At 37.7% G+C, this 19,719-nt stretch overlaps 1 protein-coding gene across 2 annotated transcripts in view; it reads right to left on the reverse strand.

The window, feature by feature from the left end:
* MACO1 (macoilin 1) overlaps positions 1 to 19,719 on the reverse strand; it is a 52,954-nt gene that overhangs the window by 17,938 nt on the left and 15,297 nt on the right. For both annotated transcript variants that reach the window (XM_081056573.1, XM_081056572.1), the window contains 4 exons: positions 18,981 to 19,107; positions 14,872 to 14,995; positions 13,117 to 13,295; positions 11,342 to 11,843 (listed from right to left, as the gene is read on the reverse strand). In XM_081056573.1, the coding sequence (XP_080912699.1) occupies positions 11,342 to 11,843; positions 13,117 to 13,295; positions 14,872 to 14,995; positions 18,981 to 19,107 (932 nt within the window). The remainder of the gene's footprint in view (positions 1 to 11,341; positions 11,844 to 13,116; positions 13,296 to 14,871; positions 14,996 to 18,980; positions 19,108 to 19,719) is intronic.

Genomic DNA, 19,719 nt, shown 5'->3' on the forward strand with positions numbered 1-19,719 from the left:
CCACCAGGAAGACAAGGAGCCTCGGCTCTGCTGGTTATCTCTGAACTCTAGAGAGATAGCCAGAGACGCTGTAGGCTCTGCGAGACAACACAGAACTTATAATTCCGCTTGCTCTGTAAGAAAAGGGACTTCAGAAGGTTATCTCCGAATCATACAGCCAAGTGACTGAAGGATGGATTTTTCTAACAAACTGGTCACATGAGCCAAAATGACCCACTCCTTGTTTCCAGACATCTTCTGCCTTTTATTATAGCACCCCTCTGGGAAGAACGGCTTCCAATTTTCAAATCTTACTCTTCAAGACCCAGTTAAAAAATAAAAACAAAAAACAAACTGAACAACTATCCAACATGAGGCACTGATCTTCAAGGCCTAAAGTTCCCTCTCCTTCTGAAATCTGAAAGCACTTACTGTTGGTACTTGTCGTTTGGCATTAAACCATTGTCCTGCCCTGCTTTTTAATTTGTTCTGGTTTTTAATCTTTTCCTGTGTATCTTATTTCTAAAAAGACTATAAGTTCTTTAAAGCCAGAGACCGATGGCGCTATAAAATTAGAAGCTGGAACCGTATTTCTAAAGTTTGTTCCAATCCTTCCAGACCATGTCTCTAACCCCGATTCTGTGTCCATATCCTCAGTATGTAGATAGAACAGGGTCAGTGTTATGACATACGAGGCTCCAGAAACAATCTATCTACAGCAGGCCATCAGATTTTTAGTTTAAATAGTGGCTGAAGGAGATAGAGGTCAACGGGTATTTGCTTATCATAAAGGCAGGCGCACATGAAAAGAATGAATGAAGAACAACTGCTCCATCTTGGTAGGTACCTAATTCCATTAGGAGATCCCCCGGTACACATTAATCATACAAGACAAGACTCGTCTGGGGACCACACAGCTGTCTCTGCAGAAAGCTGAGCTCATAAATCAAAGCTCGATCCCCAAAAGAAATACTGTTTACCGTCTTCACCAACCACTCCGCTCCCTGCCCCCCAGGTCATTCACACTGACAGGACTGGCAGCATGGGTCATTCACATAAAAACGTGAAGGTATCTCATCACTGACTTGAAGCTGCTCCAGTAAATCCTATAAACCACAGCTGCAGAAATAGCAAAATGATGCTGCCTCGGGTCTCACCGTGGTTCCTGCAACTGCTGCCTGCCAGGCACAAGGAACCCAATATACGCAACAGCCCAATGACCTGATGACTAGGTGTAAGCGTATCACACAGTACCTTATGTCTCTGTTCCCTAATCTGTCAAACACGAAAGGGAGACATTCATTTTCATTAAAGTAAGCGAAGAAATGTAGAAAAGGAATTCTAGAGACTTTTACATGACTGGTCATTTAGGGAAATGGAAAACGGATTTCTTGAAGCCCTTAAGAATAAAGCTATGAGTACCACGCACTAGTATTTTTAATAAGATCCTTAAAGGACATGGTCAGATTTGATAGTTTGTATCAAGTCTTTAAAATGTTCCTATGTGTTGATGCAGCGCCCTCCTCCCAGACATTGACCTGGAGGACTGCTGATATACACAAAGAAGTATGTAGAAGTGTGCTTGTTGCATTATGTATAATAAGAAAAAAATCAGAAACACTTAAATATTCAACAGAAGACTGACTACATATACTGTATATTCATGTGTCTGACTGACACGCAACCGCTGAGGAAGAATATTCAATGACGAGAGAAAATGCTCACGATGCAGTCAGTGAAAAAGACAAGTCACAAAACAATATACAAGGAATGAACTCCACTTTGTAAAAAGGATACGTATGCGTGTAAGAGAAAAATAACTGACAGGCTATATATTAAGATAGTAGCCATCTCTTCTTTACCTTCAAAGTTGGATATAATCAACATGTATAACTTGTTTTTAACATTTTAATTATTATTTTATAATTGGGGGAAAAGTTATTTTAAAAGGAGGCTGTTAATCTGCTGTCCATGGCTTTTCAATGTTCATCGTTGCTCTTAGATTCGTCCACGTCATAGGCCAGTTTCAGAATAATCTGGAAGCCGCAGAGAAAATCCAACTCTTTCACTTCACCAACTTTTTAGGTCACTCCGAAAAAGGGGAACTTAACTTTTTGAAGTAGACAATGCTTCAGTTCCTAAATATACATCAGCTACTTCCCATTCATCAATTCCTACCCAAACAACCGTTTTTCTAAATCAAGATTCTAGAGCTACAGTTCTGCCTCCCTTAGGAAAGAGAGCAGGCATTGCTCTGACTTCAAGTTTGACGTTATACATGTTCCAAGAGATGGTGCTGGGAGGTCCCGATTCTAAACCACCTGGCCTGTGTGTCTGTGAATAACTAGTGTCCATATCCTGAGTTTTGGTGTATTTTATGCTTTTAAATCCCAGTAGTGCTGGGTACAGGAGGCCTACGTAGTACTCTGCACTGAATTGTTTGAGGAACACCAGAGACCCAAACTACCTTTCTAATCACAAGGCTGTCTGGGCCCCTCTCCTTCTAAGTGGTCTGAAAGCCTCATGGTCAGGTGTCAACAATAAAAGGTGTGGTCTCTGACTGGGGGTGGGGTGATGTCAACAGGTCTCTGTTTTCCAGGAGCATAAGAAACTAAGGAGAAGAGAAGGAAAAAAGGTCCCATTAATACACGGCAGATTAGCTCATGGGACTTACTCCCTAAGAGAAAAGTCCTCCCTATAGGAGTCAAGTTTTGATTGGTAGGGCTGGGGGTAGGAGAGCAGGGAGTACAATATAAGAATAACAGGAAGGGTCAGGTGCAGAGGTTGCAAACTGGTGCACCCATCTGGTCCATAAACATGTTTTGTTTGACCCTCCCCCACATGATGTAAAAAAAAAAGGTGTTTTTAACTGGGAGATTTCACATAAACATATCTGTTTTGGGCATCTCTTCAAAACATCAGATTTAGCAACACTGGGCCTGCAATCCCCCGTGGCCACAACTGGTTGTCCTGTTTGGAAGGGTGTGTGCTCCCAAACTCTAAGGTGCCCAGTGCGGTACTGAATACGAATGATGCCAACTACAAACGCCCCCTCATGCTCCGCCATCACGCTCCCGTACTTGTCTGAATCTGCAATGCCTGCTCTAGAGCCAGGGGGAGCATAAGGGCAACGGTCCTTTCCAGTTCACGATTCTATGCTTCTGTTTCCAATCTGTTACAGCACTCTACCAAGAAAGGTGAACTGTACCGCATGAGAGAGAAGACTTGTCATTTTTCCCATAAAAAAGAAACCAAAACCTGTTTTAATCCTGAGAGTCCCAGTTAGCTAGAAAAAAAGGTCTAAGGGATCCCTAAGAGATCTGCACAGACGGAAGTATACCCACACTGGCTGTCAAAGTATTCAAACAGCCAGTTTCTAAATGACAGCATGAGTAACATTTAAAGAATAGAGTGCCTTTTCCTTGGAGTATTTCCCCCCTTCGGGGAATCCACCCCTATCCCCTCAGCTGGAAATCTCAATTCATCATGTGCCAGCGGGGTTGCTGACTCAGATTTTAACACACAGTTTTAGAGTAGTTCCTTCTGAACTCTAGGAAGGAAACTTTCCAATTGTCTTACTAGAAATCCCTGTTTTATTAGCATAAACTCTCAGTACTCAACAAAAAAAATGTTTCTAATGTGGACTCCATCCCTCAAATAAGTTATGCTAGGCAAACATAAACACATGTTTACACAGAGAGAAAACTAGCTCACTAATCTTATTAAACAGAAATCTGGCTCTACTACATATTTTTTCCATGTAATAATTTCCAAATAATTTAGTAGCAGCTAAAACCAACACACTTAATCTACTCTAGTTAGAACCCCCAAGTGTCCAGGTTTCATAATCTTCATTCTGAAAATGTCATACATTTGTCCTAAATTTCACCTCAGCTAGAAATGATTCTGTTACAAGTAAAGGATGACACGCTCCTGTGGAAGTGGAAAAGCCTGCTTTGTTAGCCAGCTCTCACTGGGGAAGGTGACAGGCAAGTCACTGGAGCAGTAGCTGGTCAGCGCTGTGTGTGCAGGGGGCACAGGGAGGGAAACCAGCCAGGGTAAAGCCACAACCGTCAAATCACTGTCTCCCTCCCAAGGTCAGATCGTCTTGTGCAAACTATTTGTAACACACAGCAAAACGTATTCCAGTGCAAAAGAGAACAAATTTGTTCTCTCTCCAGTACCAGAGATGATACGCATGTATAAGCAGTCAACATTTTCTAACTTGGGGAATTTCCTTGGAGGAAAAGTTGGAACAGAAACATGGGATCTGAGCTCCTCCAGCTACCACAATACCACAAAGACAAAGAGAATGGCCACGGCTGGGGGCAGGAGACCCACGGCGAAAGATGAACAAGACCCGGCAAACCGAGATTTCCTTCCAGCTCCTGGCCGAGAAGTAGCTTGTGCCAGATTCCTTGGCCCTGAACACCAACCAACCCACTGCCAGAGCAAATGGCATTTTCAATAGCACTCCCTTAAGAGTTTTCTCCCCTTGACTCTTATTAAGTTCCAGAAGTTCTTGAGCCTCCTGCACAGGCTTGGAAAAAGTACTGACAGAGTACTGATTTTAAAAACTTCCTGGGAAATACCAAGGAATGGGGAATAGAGTGGAAAGTCTTTTAATTTTTCAGAAATAAAATCGATAACAACCTACTCAAGAACAACAGTTTGCCCCTGGATATCTGGTCCTTGGCCTAGTCTAACGCAATATTTAGGTTTTCTAATTTCAACTCAACTTTGAGTTACACTGCAGTCAATGAAATTACTGAGGCCCAACCTCCCTTCTAATATTTTCCCTGCACAAAGGTAATATTCATTCAACAAGTTTTTATTGAGTATCTACTTTGTGCCAAGCACTGTGTACTGTGACAGACAGAACAGAAGGTCCCTGTCCTCATCAAGTTACATTCTATTATGGGAATAAGCTTGTGTACAAATTTAAACCATATCCAAATAGACAGTGTAGAAAGGAAACATCCCCTACAATCAACTACAATTGACCATTCGGCATACACTATTTCAAATAACTTTCTGTGTACATGGAACTATATCCACTCATTATTTTGTAATGGGTTCATACTAGATAATCTGTTGTGCTACTTCCTCCTCTTTAATACCATGTTTCCCCGAAAACAAGACCGAGCCGGACCATCAGCCCTAATGCGTCTTTTGAAGCAAAAATTAATATAAGACCCGGTCAATCTAGGGGTCTTTCCATTACCTTCTTTTAAGATGGGTTTCCACCTTTCAAGAGAATCCCTTTATAACCTTCCCCACTTAGGACTCTTCCGGGCCTAGAGGGCGGGCTAGGATGGTCCTTACCAGGCCACCTCCCCCGGGGTACCTGTCCTAGGAATGCTCTAGGCTTTCCCTCCTCCATTGACTGCTGTGTCTTGTTTCTTCCTCACAGTTAGGTCTCAGCTTTGGATTCTACTCTCGCTTTGCGCCTGCAGTTTGGGACTCCATCTCTGAATCTTCCTCCCCCACTTTCTGTGGTAACCTTGGACCAGCACGTTCTTTGCCCTTCCTCGCCCAGGGAGCTGGGAGCCAGCCCCACCCATTCCTAACCACAATGCAGGCCAGCTCCCTCCACGGGCAAGGAAAGATGGACAGTTGTAGGAAGAAGAACTGGTGTCTCTTTGTTGTTCTGGTAAATAGCATTAGCCCTCAATTTTCCTTGTTGCTTTGAAATGCTTCTCTAAGTTGACAAAATAGGGGTTCCTTGGATTTCTCTCTTCACTTCGCTCTTTTTCAGGTATTCACACCAAATCATACTGAATCCACTGATTATTAAAAATCAGTACCTAGAAATTGGCCCTTTCTTTTCAATGGGTATATACTTTTGGTTGTGTGTGAACATCTTAAAATGTGGGGAAATGAAAAATCGGAAGTATTGTACACTGTCTCCTGTTGTTTTCCCCCAAACAGTAAGACTACACTAAGGAGCCTGGTATAAGTCAGAGGTTCCACAACAATCTCAAATGCTGGTGTATGGAAGATAAGATTAAATTCAGAAGTACAAAGAACTGAACTGCTTATTCAAACCACATTTGGGCAACGTGTGCCACCAGCAAGTCCAGGCAAAGGGGAAAGCTGGATGTTTTTAGTTTTTGCTATCTTCATCCCCCTTTTTAAGAGAAACCTAAAATCATAAAGCATAAATACAAGGTTTATATGGGCTAGAAAGCAGAATGGAGAGCAATGACATTTTGCTCACCACTAGCTTAAACTAGAAGGAGTCCCAAATACTCATATAGCAGCCCACTAAAACACAATACTAATTAACACACTCATTGATGGACTAGAACATCATACAGCCTGTTGATAAAGTATGCTGGCATCAATCTATATGCTCCAAAAGTACTTTTCTAGGACACAGATCTGGTAATATAAGTTAGATTCTAGGTATCAGTGTAAATTAAAAACACTTCTCGGTATGAGTAAGATTTCTTACAGTGCCTCTCTATCCCTCCTCTCTCCCTTCTTCCTCTCTGAGGCAAGGTTACCACTTGCAAAAATCCTGATAAACGCTTTCTCCTTTTCTCCCCAGGATCTCAAGTCTCCTTTCTCCCCAGGCTCTCAAGTCTCCGAATAAGCAGAATTATATGAACAAACTAAGTTATACATAATAACATTTTGGTATACCTGAAATGGTCAAATGAATTTAGGGTCGAATAAAAGAGTGAGTATTCAATATATTACAACTTTCCCCACATTTCCACTTTCCCCTGAAGAAAAGGCTCTCCCCCATGCCATGGCTTCAAACTTTCTCAGAAGTTACTATAGCAGCAATGCACACACCACAGGCCCCCAGGCCTTCCAAGTAGTCAATCTGGTCTCTCCTGGGGATTAAATTGATGGTTATATTGCTGGTCTTAAATCTTCCAGTTCAGGGCTCTTAAGTCTGCTGCTGTCAAGCTAAACCTACTCCAGAACTATCACTAATGGGCAGATTCCATGCTGGGTGGCTCTAGGCTGTCTGGACCAGACTAATTCCCAAGTCAGATATAACGAGAATCAAATTCTCAGAGACCCCATAAGCTTTCAAGGGTCCAAGTGGATGGCCCCCTTCTGTTCCGAGATAAGTATGCCCTTGTGTCTTTGGCAAAAGCAAGAATTTTTAATAAAAACACTTAGAACAGGATCTCTCTAGAAGAAAGGAAAATAAATGAATTCTGAAATTCTAAGCATTTCTTCTACAAATTTTAGCCACTGGAGCAAAAAATCTTGCTCTGGTGCCAATCCTTGGGCCAACTTTAGCTGTATGCGCATTTAAAACAAACAATGGTGGAACAGAAAAGAAACTTTGGTTCTGGTCCTGGCACCGCCACTCAGCTGGGTCACTTGGACTAGCCATTTAATCTTTTAGAGTTCGTTTACTTCACTGATAAAAACACAGGGTTAAGTCTGGTCTAGATGTCTCTTAGATCTCTTATGGTTACCCCTCCAGCCCCAAAAAATCATCATTCTGAATTCTACTCCGTTTTGTGAAATGCTTCTGTACTAGGCAAACGGGATATTTTTCCTTTATGACTCTTCACACCAGACATTATTCAACTACGTTCAAGTTGACATCTTGTTAAGAATAGGCACTAAAAATAAATAAATAAAAAGATGAATCTTCTGTCTTGGGTACAAAAAAAAAGGTAAGTGGAAAGGCAATAAACCAAGAGGAAGTTTCTGCTTCAATATTTCTACAGAATATGGATCACTTCACATTGTATATTCAAAGTTTTAAATTCTCTCCCTTAAGCAGAAAAACTAAAACAAGTGACAATCACCAACAAGAAACCCCAGTCTTGGGCTGTATTAGAGAGGGAATTCTGTGCCAAGTGCAAACAAAACTGTTGGCTCTCCTGCTTGCAGGCCCTGAAACTGCAGGAAAAGTGACTCAGGTGTCACACCCTGATCTGCCCCATCTTAGCGTGACTGCTGAATGATCACACAGACCTGCCATGGAATATTCCACATCCAGTGAAAATGAGGGTTAGGCTAAGTTGGGAAAATGATTTCAATATAATTTAAGTGAAGAACACAAAACTACGGCCACAATTACATAAATTTAGTTGAAAATACAATAAAATTTTAACAGTAACTTGTGTCATAGTGGTGGGACTATTTTCTCCACCTAAATTTTCTATCATTTTTTCCACACTAAAAATATCATTAAAATGACCACTGAAGAAAAATATTTAAGCAAACTTCATTCTAATTTATATTATTTCTTTCTAACCCAGCACCTAGTTAAAAAACAACCAAAAAAAAAAAAAACAACAACAAAAAACTGAGTTTCCTCACTGTTTTTTCTGTTGTCTAGAATTTTTCCCATGTCAGAATTAAAAATATTTTTGGCTACCAACATTGTAAGTCTGTTTCTAAATATCTTGGGTGAAGAATTCAGAAATCAAGCCGGCAGAAATTTTGTAAGATTTATAAATATTTCTCAAAACAAAATAGGTCTTTGGACTGGCTTTAGCAAGTTCCCTGGGAAGGATCCCATAAGCAACACTTATTCCCAAGTTTCCCACCTTCCCCCACGTTCCTTAGCCCTAGTGACCTATCAGCATACTTTTTCCTAAAGGGCTAAACAGTAAACACCATTGGCTTTGTAGGCCATAGGCAGCTCCTCAACGCTGCCACTGTAGCGCAAAGGCAGCCACAAATCCTACGTAAATGAATGAGCGTGGCTGTATTCCAATAAAACTTTTTACAAACACAGGCAGTGGGCCAGATTTGGCCTGTGTGTAGTTTGCCAACCTGTGGGATACAGCACTCTAGAGAATATCCATGGAGCTTGGAGAAATGGAGAAAAGACCTGAAGGACTGCTTGCTCCTTCACAGGGAATGGCCATCAAAGCTTATTTTGACAACCACCCAGATCTACAAGAATTCTCTCTGCAAGTGGAGTACTAATGCATTTTCCCTTCAAAAGTCACTGAATTGATTTCGCAAATATAGCAGTTCTCAGCCATGATATCCAGACAGGCATAGCTGTAGAACGTGTTGCAATTAATTTACTACTAATAATATAGTAATGGCTTTCAAATTATTTTTTAAAAAAATGTTTCAAAGGGTAGTTCAGTCTTCTCCCTACAGCCAGCCTGGCCCAGTACACAGCTCTGAGTGTGTCTGTAGTAGCGAAGGGCTCCTGTACACGGTGTCAGCCCGTTTGCGTTGCATCAGAAGGAGTCTCAGAGACCACTGAGTCCATCTCTCTGTCTGAAGCAGACAAACCCACTCTCGAGCTAACAACTCAAATATCTGAAGTTTAGATCAGTTACAGTCTTAGTAATAGTCATCAAGACATACATGAAGTCGAATAAGAGGAAACAGGAGATAGACAAGAAGGGTGAGAAGAAGTGTGATTAAGTCCTCTTATAGCCAAGTTGGATAATTTGCTCAGACAGTCTTCATTTTATAAACTTTCCTTGTTATTTACCATAGAAAAATGTGAAAGTACATGAAAGCAAGAAGAAAAAATAAAGTCCCGTGTAATACTACCATGGGGCAATAACTACTGTAATCACTTTAGTTTCTTTCCCTTCAAATGTTTTTCTGTGTATATTTAAAAAAAAATGTTTTTAATAAAATCGTTTTCTACTTTATAAAATATTCTGTCATGAGCACTTCCCTATATTGTTTAATATGGCTCAAAAATACGATTCTGTAATGTCTGTATTAAAAGTCCATCAAATGAATGAACTATATAATTTGTTTAAATTTCTCCCCGTTGTTGGGTATTTAGATCATCTCATTTTTCTTATATTACATTCAAAATTGAAAATAATCCTATGGATGCTTATAAAACTATTTAAGTATAATATTTTCTATTTATGTATTTGACAGAGGTATTCCCTAAAACAGAGTAATATTCTGGGACCCTTCAGATCAGACACATCACGAGTGACCACAAGAAAAAGCATACATGCCAGTAGCAGTCACGGGAGCACTGGACCCACCTACTGGGAAACTGGCCATCTGTATGAGTCCTTGAACTTCTTACTAAAGGCAGATCAGGCAGGATAGTTAATCAACACACCAACTGGGGCCCCAGTGAGATGGTGTCTCAAGACTGAGCCTTGACTGCTCTCTCTGCAACACTCACAGGAGAAAATTATTTTGACTTGACTGCTATTACTAAAATTGTATAGGAGAAAGGATATCCAAAAGCTGTGGCAGACGTTTCATTTATAGCATATAATAAATTTGTGGGATATTTCCTTTGAAATAGAAGTTCAACTAATTGGTCTTTCTCCCAGGGGCATCTGGAGGAGGCTACTCTGCTGACTGTTTTCTCTGCAGGGCATAGTGGGCAGAATGTCATAACACACAGATGTGGATACCAGCCCAGCATCAGCAACAGCATGGTCCACTTCCAAAAGTGGCCGGAGGCTAAAAAACCTCAAGAGTCTTTAGCAGTAGAACCCAAATATATTTCCCTTAATCTAGCTACCAATCAAAAAAGTGAAAACAAATTAATAATCTTGTTTATATGATTTATAACACTGGTCACCTTCCCCCCCTAGAATAAACTGCTTCTTAAGCAAGCCAAAGGAAGAGGAATATAACTTTGTGAAAGGAAGGAGTTACAATTGCCCTCTCAAATTACACATTAAAAAAAAAAAAAGCTCCAGTTCAGATCTCAGCTTCCAAATTGAAAAACATGAAGTAAAATGAACATTGGTATTTTATAAAATACATAAAACATGTAAAATACAGCAAAATTAAGTCGGAGCCAGTCAAGGTAATGCAACAATATTATTCTTCTAATTAAAGATGGGAAAAGGAACATTTCTGATTAAAATCACTGTATTTACCTACGGAATTTTTTAAAAGAAATTACTTTCAAACCTAACTTTCCCCGAGTTATCTGGGGGATAATTTACATTGTAAGTGAAAAAACAAAAACAAGTACAAGGTGGTAAGGACAACTTTTCCCACCACCCATTTTTGTATCTATCTGACAAATTTGCATGAACAGGACACAAAATCTGCTTTTTGTGTTTATGCCACAAGAACTTTGGATATGCAGAAAGGAAAGGAGAAAGACTAAAGGTCTGCTTCTCAATATCACTGGAAGAATCAAGTTACATGTAAAGTTGTCAGATGTGGAAAGTAATCACGGTCACCTCTCACTCAGAACACTGGAAAGAGCTGGAGTCAATGCGTCAGAACAGTGGCACTGGGTGGTGAACAAACCCATGTGAAATCAACACTAAAATGTCAAATGCCACAGAGTTAATAGTCAAAGTATCTGATCACAAACAATTCCTACAGGCCAGTATGAAAGTGTTTGCTTTTCAAGACCTAAGTCAAGTTTATTGGAAACTGTTGGTAAGGACACAGCAGGCACACTTACCTTACCAGTGCATCTGGTTTGCTTAGCTGGTTATTAGGAATACAGTTTTCCATTAAGTCCTTGTGTGTACTTGGGCTCTTGCTAGTGCATTTCTGCTTCTTCTCATTTTTACTAGATGAGGAAGGAATGCTCCCATTTGTGGCGCTGTGGCTTCGAGGTGAGGAGTTCACAACTCCACTGGCATTTTTGTAATTTTTTGAGGAAGCAGTGCATGAGTCCTCTTTCAAGAGATTTTCTGTACTTCCCACAAGATCATTATTTAATCTTTTACTATTGATATGGTTTTCCATATACTCAATTTCTTGTATTTTAGAGTCTACAGGTTGTAGAATATTGTTGTTATTTATCCCAAGGTTGTGTTTTTTGGCATCCTTGTCTTTTTCTTTCCCTTTTTCTCGGTATTCTATCTCTGGCAAAGTTGTGGAGAGTTTTTTATTGGCTGGGATACCTCCATTGTGATGTATAAGGATCGAGGAATCCATATCAGGTAATCCTTTGGCTGCTACAATACCAAAAACAAACCAACAAACAAAAAAACCACACCGGAATATTTAGTTGTATAAAAACACAAAACAGACTGATTCAATAAACGGCATCATCTATGCTTAGAAACTCACTACATTAATCTGCAAGCTCATTTATAAGAAGTAGTAACTACACCACATCATGCTAACTTCAAGAAGCAAATCCAAATAAATTCGAAAAGCTGAACATTTAGAAAATTGCCATCACTTATAAACACCAAGTTATTAATGTTTTTGCCTTGAGAACAAGATGAGGATTTTATAATTAAGTCATATTTCATTATCAGTCAAATCAAACTTGTCTATCACTGGGGTGAGAGGACACGGGCAGAGCGTATTCTTAAGAGGCCATATTTTAAAAGATGCTTGGATTAAACAAACTGTTAATAACTTTACTGAAAAGAAAGAGATTAAATGAAACAAAAGGAGAAGTGTGATGTTAGGATATAGGGCACCTATATTTTTTCTTGACTCTAGTGTTGACTTATGAAGTTTGTATCATTTACTAGGTTACTTGTAAAAAATGTTCAGTATCAGGTCTACCCATTCCAATTTGTTAAAGTCTACTTGAAGAGATATTTTTACACCATACCCCAGAATAAGATTTTGGCACATATCAACTGAAAATATGAACTCAACCTTTCATTCTCAAACCAAAGAAAATTGGTACTACTGTCGATACATCTACTGAATTGGTTATATCCTCATTCGACAGGTCCTGTTACAAAAGGTTCAATTTAAGCTCCACATTGAATTTTATGAACCATTTAGAATGGGACCTATCCATCTTTGCTCTATTCAGAAAAATTTTGATGTATAAAACAATTCTATTTGTCTACATCTCCATTTTATTTACACTTTGGTTCTTGGCTTGCTTTAATTACAAACTCATAGAGTTATACATACTATTTTGCTACTGAGAATAAATATTTTAAAATATTTGTTAACAAATCAAATATTAAATAAGCCATAAAAACAAAATATATAAAAATAAAATAACATATTTGCATACTTAAAGGCACATGGTCTTCAGACACTAGATGGAAATCACCCACCCTGTATTTTATGAAAAATATTTTCATAGAATTTTTTCTTATAAAAGAAAAACAATGGTTCCTAAAGAGGAATACCGTAAAACTGGAAATCCTTGGTAATTTTCCAAAGTCCTAGCAACTTTTCCAAAAACAAAAATTCTGACAGATATAATAATGAGTAACCTATTGAGTCAACAGCTTTAGGGTAAAGACCTACCTTCCTCAGACTCTTTGTCTGGCTTCTGTAACATCTGTTGCTCTGGGGGTAGGGCTTGTTGAAGAAGCTGCATGTAAAATTCGTTCTCTTTCTGCACTTCCTTTTGCTTCCTTAACCGCATTTTGTAGCTTACGTAACTTTTGAAGCCAAAGCCCAAAGTCACCACAGGGTACCCAATACTAGAAAGAAAATAATTTAGCCAGTAATTGCAAGTTAAAAACAAAACCATGTGCATCAAACACATGAGGACACCTAACACTGCAATTACGAAATAAATTCTAGGTGATGATGATGACAGTTGAGCATTCAGTAAACACGTAAATAAATGTGAGGTCTCCTTGTAGAAATCAGAGGCTGTGAGCAGTTGGTATGCAGAACAAACCGCCAGGGAACAACATGACTCCTAGACCATAAAAGGCTGCCATTAAACTTTGGCATTCTTCAAACCAACTTGAGAAATTAACCACAGTGACTGTTGGACACAGTGGCTAATGTCGTTAATTAACATTGAACTGCCTTGTACATTATTAGAACTTGGGCACTATGCTTTTAAGAACTAACAGAGTAGAGATTTTATAGGTGGTCATAAGCAAACATTGTCAAGTGTTAAAAAAATCAAAAGGACATCACTTGGTTTTCAATACTAGAAGAGAGAGTCAAATTCAGGTGACTCTTTAATCTTCTTGCTGCCTGAGGGATATTATCACCAGCTATTCCTGGAAAATTAGTTCATAAACACTCTGTCATACATAAATTCTAGAATCATTTAAATAAGTATCCGACATTATTAGTGACAACATTTGGTTTATGCCACCAAATTAAACCAGCTGTACTTACAACTCTAACCTGCGGGATAAAAAGTTGAAATATTTTCATTCAACTCATTAGTCTGTCTAATATCATTTCAAAGTCTCTGCAAACATCGTCAAAACTCATATTAAACTTCATTAATATTAAAATTTATCAGTCATAATTAGTCTAAAAGTGATCTCAATTTAAGTAACAAGTTTTATTGACCAAGTTTATTTAATTCACTTATTTGTGAAAATACTTTTAAAATATTAGAAACTATTTTTTCAGTTGGTTGCTATTTATTTTGCTTTCTGCCATAAGTATTAGCAAAAATTGGTTGTGTTTAGAAGAAACACAATTTAAGTGGTGATGTCTACAATATATTAACAAAAATCAAGCTCACTTTTCAAAAAGGTTTCATGGGTAAGATTAAATGAATAAAATATTTTAATATTCATTTACATTTCAAAAGGAAAACTAATATTCCTTTAAAAAGTATTAATATTCTCTTGCTTTTGTAAATAGCTAAGGAAATTATAAGTACATTAAAGCTTCAGGAAATAGCCATATATTTCATCAAGACTTTTTGGAATCAACATGATATGATGAAAATAGATTAACAATTACCAGACACCTATGTGCTTGGCATTAAGTTAAACACTTGGCATATATCACTTCGTTTCATCTTTCCCATGACCCATGAGACAGGTCCCCAATATACAGATAAGAGAACTAAGGCTTAGAGAGAGTGATGTATTCAAGACAACAAAGCTGCTGGGGACAGAGCTGGGATTCTAACGCTCATCTGCCTGAATAGAGCAGAGAGCTCATGCTCTTTACAACCATGTTATGTTGTCTTCTGGGTTCATGTAAAATTTCTAAGAAAAAATTTACAATTGAACTTACCATTTATATTAAAAACACTGAATTGAATTAGAGATTAAGAATATAAATAATACTCACCAGTGAGCAGCAAATGGACGACAAAGGTCTACATGAAAATTTTTGAGATCTTTAAATCTAATTGCTGCTTCAATATAAACAAAGAGTATCCACAGGGACACTGTGGGCAAACACACTCCCCTTTCTGTGGAAAAGCAGAAGAGAGGCAAGCATCAGTGATAAATATTAACTAGCAGAACAGGTAGCTTGTTTGAGAGATTGGTTCAACTACAGTAACTTTCATTAAAACTTTTACAAACCAATTACAAAGCAATCTGACCCAAACTGAAAGCTTTTATAGACAAAAGATACTATGGAATCATAGACAAAATAAAAAGACAAAGATTCTGGCAGAAAATACTTACAATATATGTAAAACAAAGGAGTTATAGCCCTAGTATACAAAGAGCTCCTACAAATCAATAGACATGCAACTGAATGCAAGTAATAAAAGAAAAAATATAGATGGTTAAAAAACATGGAAAGACGCTGAACTTCACTATTGATTAGGGAGACACAAATTTTAAAAATGAGAAACCATTTTTTTAATCTCTCAAATAAGCAAAAATTTAAAAGACAGGTAACAGTATAGAGAGGGTATGGGAAAAGGTTTTCTCATACTTGGCAATAATATAAATTAGGACAACCTTTTTAGAAGGCAATTTGGCAGTATAATTAAATTTAAAATACTTATACCTTTGACCCAGAAATTCCAATTTCAGAGATCTACCCTACAAAAATATATAAGAGCCCTGGGATAAATGTATAAGAATATTCATTATATTATTATTATTTGCAATAGTAAAAAAATATAGAATTAATTTAAATGTCTATCAATAGAGAACTGCTTCATTTTGGTAAACCTATATAACAAAATACGATGTAGTTTTCAAAAGAATAAAGATCTGTACTAATATGAAATGATATGTAAAAAAATAAAGACTGAGTTACAGCACAAAGAAATGTTTCTGACATTTAAGTACTATCCAAAATTTTTTTTCCCTAACTACAAGCTCACATTCCTTTTAATTAAAAACAATTTTCAAGGGATGAAAAGCAACTTGCAACAGAATAAGATACAAATAATGGGATAATTTTCAGTGGTTTTAGAATCAAAATCTGTTGACTAGGTAGACCTTTGTCAGGACATGATCCATCTTTGTCAGGACATGGCTAATAATGGGGTGGGTATTTTATAAAGATAGACTAGACTACATAGGCATGAGGTCCAATAACTGTGGCAAGAGCTTCTTCGAGACTGTATGAGACAAGCAAGTTACAGAAATGAAAATAGGAAGGCATAATCAGTGACCTGAAGGACCAAAGGGCTTTTTACTAAGGCTCTCTGGGATGAAACAAAAGAAAAATCTTGGAACTAGAATCTTGGAACTAGAAAGACCATTTTATTGAAGAGTGAAGTGAGACCCAGAGTTTATATAAATTGGTCCAGCTTTACAGAAATAATACTAAGTCTACTTCTAAGGAGAACCTAAGTCCCCTTAGACCTAGTCCATGAAGAAGGAAGACATTCCAAGCTCTGTGAAGGTAGCTAATGGCCTCAACTGTTCTTATAGGTTTAATATACTAAAGAAAAAGGGTACTTTCACAATGGAGGAAGACAAACAGGAACCAAGGATAATGCATCTTCAAATTCATTTTAAGATGCATTTTCAAAAATTTGTATTTCCCACTCCCTATATTAACTTCTAGCTATCATAATAAGCGTGTTACAGAAAAAATAGAAAAATTTTAACAGAATACCTGTATATCTAAACCTATCAAATAATAAAATAAAACCATGTTGAAAATATTTTTGAATAAATGTAACAGTCATGTTGTACATACATGTTATGTATCCTGTTTTTTTCCTCTTCATAGCAAGGGGAAATAAAGTTTATAATATTATCATTCTTTTGTGGCAATATCTAATTTCATCAACCATTCCTAACATTCTTAAGGAAGAATTTTATTTATTTATTTATTTGTTTATTTAAGTTGCAAATGATTTTTTAATTTTTAATTCTTTCTGTAGTAAATGGCCTTCACTAGACAGATACCTCTATTTTTTTTGTCTTTTAACATTATTTTTATTGGTTTCAGGTGCACAAAACAATGTAATAGTTAGACATTTATCATTATCCTTCACAAAGTGACAGCCCCCCTGTCCACTTAAGGAAGAATTTAAAATTTTAACAACTGGAAGAGAAACTAATCCAAATTATATAAATTATACTCTTATTTGTTGGGCCCAAGAAGAACATTGTTTTGTTTGTTTGAGCACTAATCATTCCAAATTAAAACATACCTCACAGCTTAGCTATTCTAACACACGTTTCTGAGCCTAGAGCTCAGTACCATTTATGACATTAGCTTCATTGCTACCCTGTGGGTCACGTACTGAACTTGTTCCCAATAGAGTCTATTAACAGTTATATGAGTAGTGTTTTCTCAACTACTAAGACATTATTAAAGTAATTTAAAGAATCACAACAGTTCATTGGAGTCAAGGATTATCTGAGCTGAAAAGCTCCCTTAAACGTTATCTAGATTACTCCACTTTCATGTGACAAAGAAGAAACTGAGACCTAGGGAGAATGACGAGTGTAAATGGCAACTCACTCAAAAATGAGGCCCACGACAAAGAAATATAACTAAAAACTGGTGTGTAGAAAAATCACTTTAATTAGAGGTTAGCAGACCAGGGAACCATCATGCTAGCATATAAATCAAGTGAGGTATGAGTGAGTGCTAAAGTTGGAGAAACCATGCTTGTAGTGGATACTTTCAATAACAGAGCTGAACTGTGTCTTCTACATGGGCCAACATCACCCTCTTAGCACTTTTAAGAAGGGGATGAATATTGCTCCAGAGAGCTTTTATTAGTTAGCGTTCCGTCAGTGGTCAAAATCCTACAGGTTGCAGCTGGGCCTAAGAATCAAGTTTCATGCAGCTTTGCAGACAAGTATAATGATCTTAGAGCCAATCCTCACATCCCCATGCAACCCAAGTTCAGGTTTTCACAGTGGACTGGAGCTGTCAAAATATCTTAGTTTGAAGTAGCAGAAGAATAGCTCTAAGAAGGGAGATGACTATCTCCGGTCAAGTCAAGACATACCCAAAATAGTACATTTTGGTGAAGAGAACCACTAAGAACTACGGAGATCAAGATGGTGAAGTGCTTAAAACATACAAGAGAAAAGCAATAAAACCAGAGATGTTTTGTCTATAGAAAAGAAGACTTGAGGGGATGTGACAGTGGCTCTAAGGCGTGTGTGTGTGGGGGGTCAATGTTTCGCCTCGAGGGGATGATCTATAGGCCCCCTGAAATTTTAAGAAAATGTTTTGTACATTTCCATATATTTTTCCTGGGGAAAGCCTCTTTATATGCTCTAAGAGATCAGCGAGCCCTAAAACAGTCAAGAACTGCTGGGTCAAAAATGTAAGGAGGAAAATTGTGGCTCAGTATGAGAAAGAATTTTCTATTACAGCTGCCCAAAAACAACAGTACTAAGTTCCTGTCACTGTAGAATTTTGATCAGAGATTAAACCACCATGTGCCAGGGACGCTGCGGGGATTCTTGTACCAAATAAGGCTTCAACTAAATGACCTTTAACTTCCTTTCAATGCTGAAATTCCAGGAACATTTTTCTTATTTGGCACATGGCTGTCTTCAAGTCTACCTAAATAGAAATCACTTCAACTTTTTAAAGAAATGTGTATCTCCATGATGAGAGTGGTAACTGAAATGCCTACAATTGAGATACCAAATCATAAAGGCTTAAACTTTTGATTCAGTGATGACAAAAAGATAAAATATATTTTAAAGGTATATTATAATCTATTAGGAAAAGTCAACTTTAAAACATCCACATTAAACTCAACTCTAAATAATTTACTCAAAGAAATCACCACATTAAAAGTTTGAGTCTGATCAAATATATGGTGATGGAAGGAGAATTGACTCTGGGTGGTGAACACACAATGGGATTTATAGATGATGTAATACAGAATTGTACACCTGATACCTATGTAACTTTACTAACAATTGTCACCCCAATACACTTTAATTAAAAGGAAAAAAAAGTCTGAATCTAATATTTCTACCCGTCTAGAAACCATTAAGACTTACCTGTATGCCATACGTACTGAACCCATACGTATGTGCTAGCAGCAAAAAAAAGCCACTGTATGGGGATGAACAGCAGACATATTATATTTGATGTGAATGCTACACAAACAAAAAACACTGAGAAGGCCTAAAGGAAAAAACAAAACAAAACAAAAAACACATCTTAGAACCTGTTATTTTCAAATAGAGATGACTAAAAACATGTTGGACAAAATCTCTGAAACTGCCATGCAATAACTACAGAGCAAGTTACAACAAGAAATTTTAAACATTTAAAATCAACCATATAAAAAAAGCAGTGGTTAATTTAACACTAAAAAGTAATCCTATTTTTGGCCTCAAATCATAAAGAAAAACTGGACCAGGACAAATTGAGGTTGGTTCCCAGTGAGTTTACTTGGACTCCACAGGTGGGTTACCTAAAGAACTAGAACTTTAACACAGAAAAGGTTCCTCTCTCCTCACCCCACATTGCTAAAGAGCTTCATTCTTAAAGGCACAGTGTTGGAGCACAGATGGACCACAATAGTAGTAAGAACTACACTGATGTTGATCATTTTAATAATGCAGCCTTCCTCTGGATACCTCTACCTATTGCCAAAAGGACATGAGCTCAAAACCATCTTTTCAAGGCATGGATTTGCTCTGACCAAAGCTCCAGGACCAGGCAGAAGAGTTACAGGTTTAAGCTGTGGCTGCAAAACACAACAGAACTACAGGTCAACCAAGGGAACAAGAC

This window comes from Rhinolophus hipposideros (genome assembly GCF_964194185.1).
Source record: "Rhinolophus hipposideros genome assembly, chromosome: 8".
NCBI lineage: Eukaryota > Metazoa > Chordata > Mammalia > Chiroptera > Rhinolophidae > Rhinolophus > Rhinolophus hipposideros.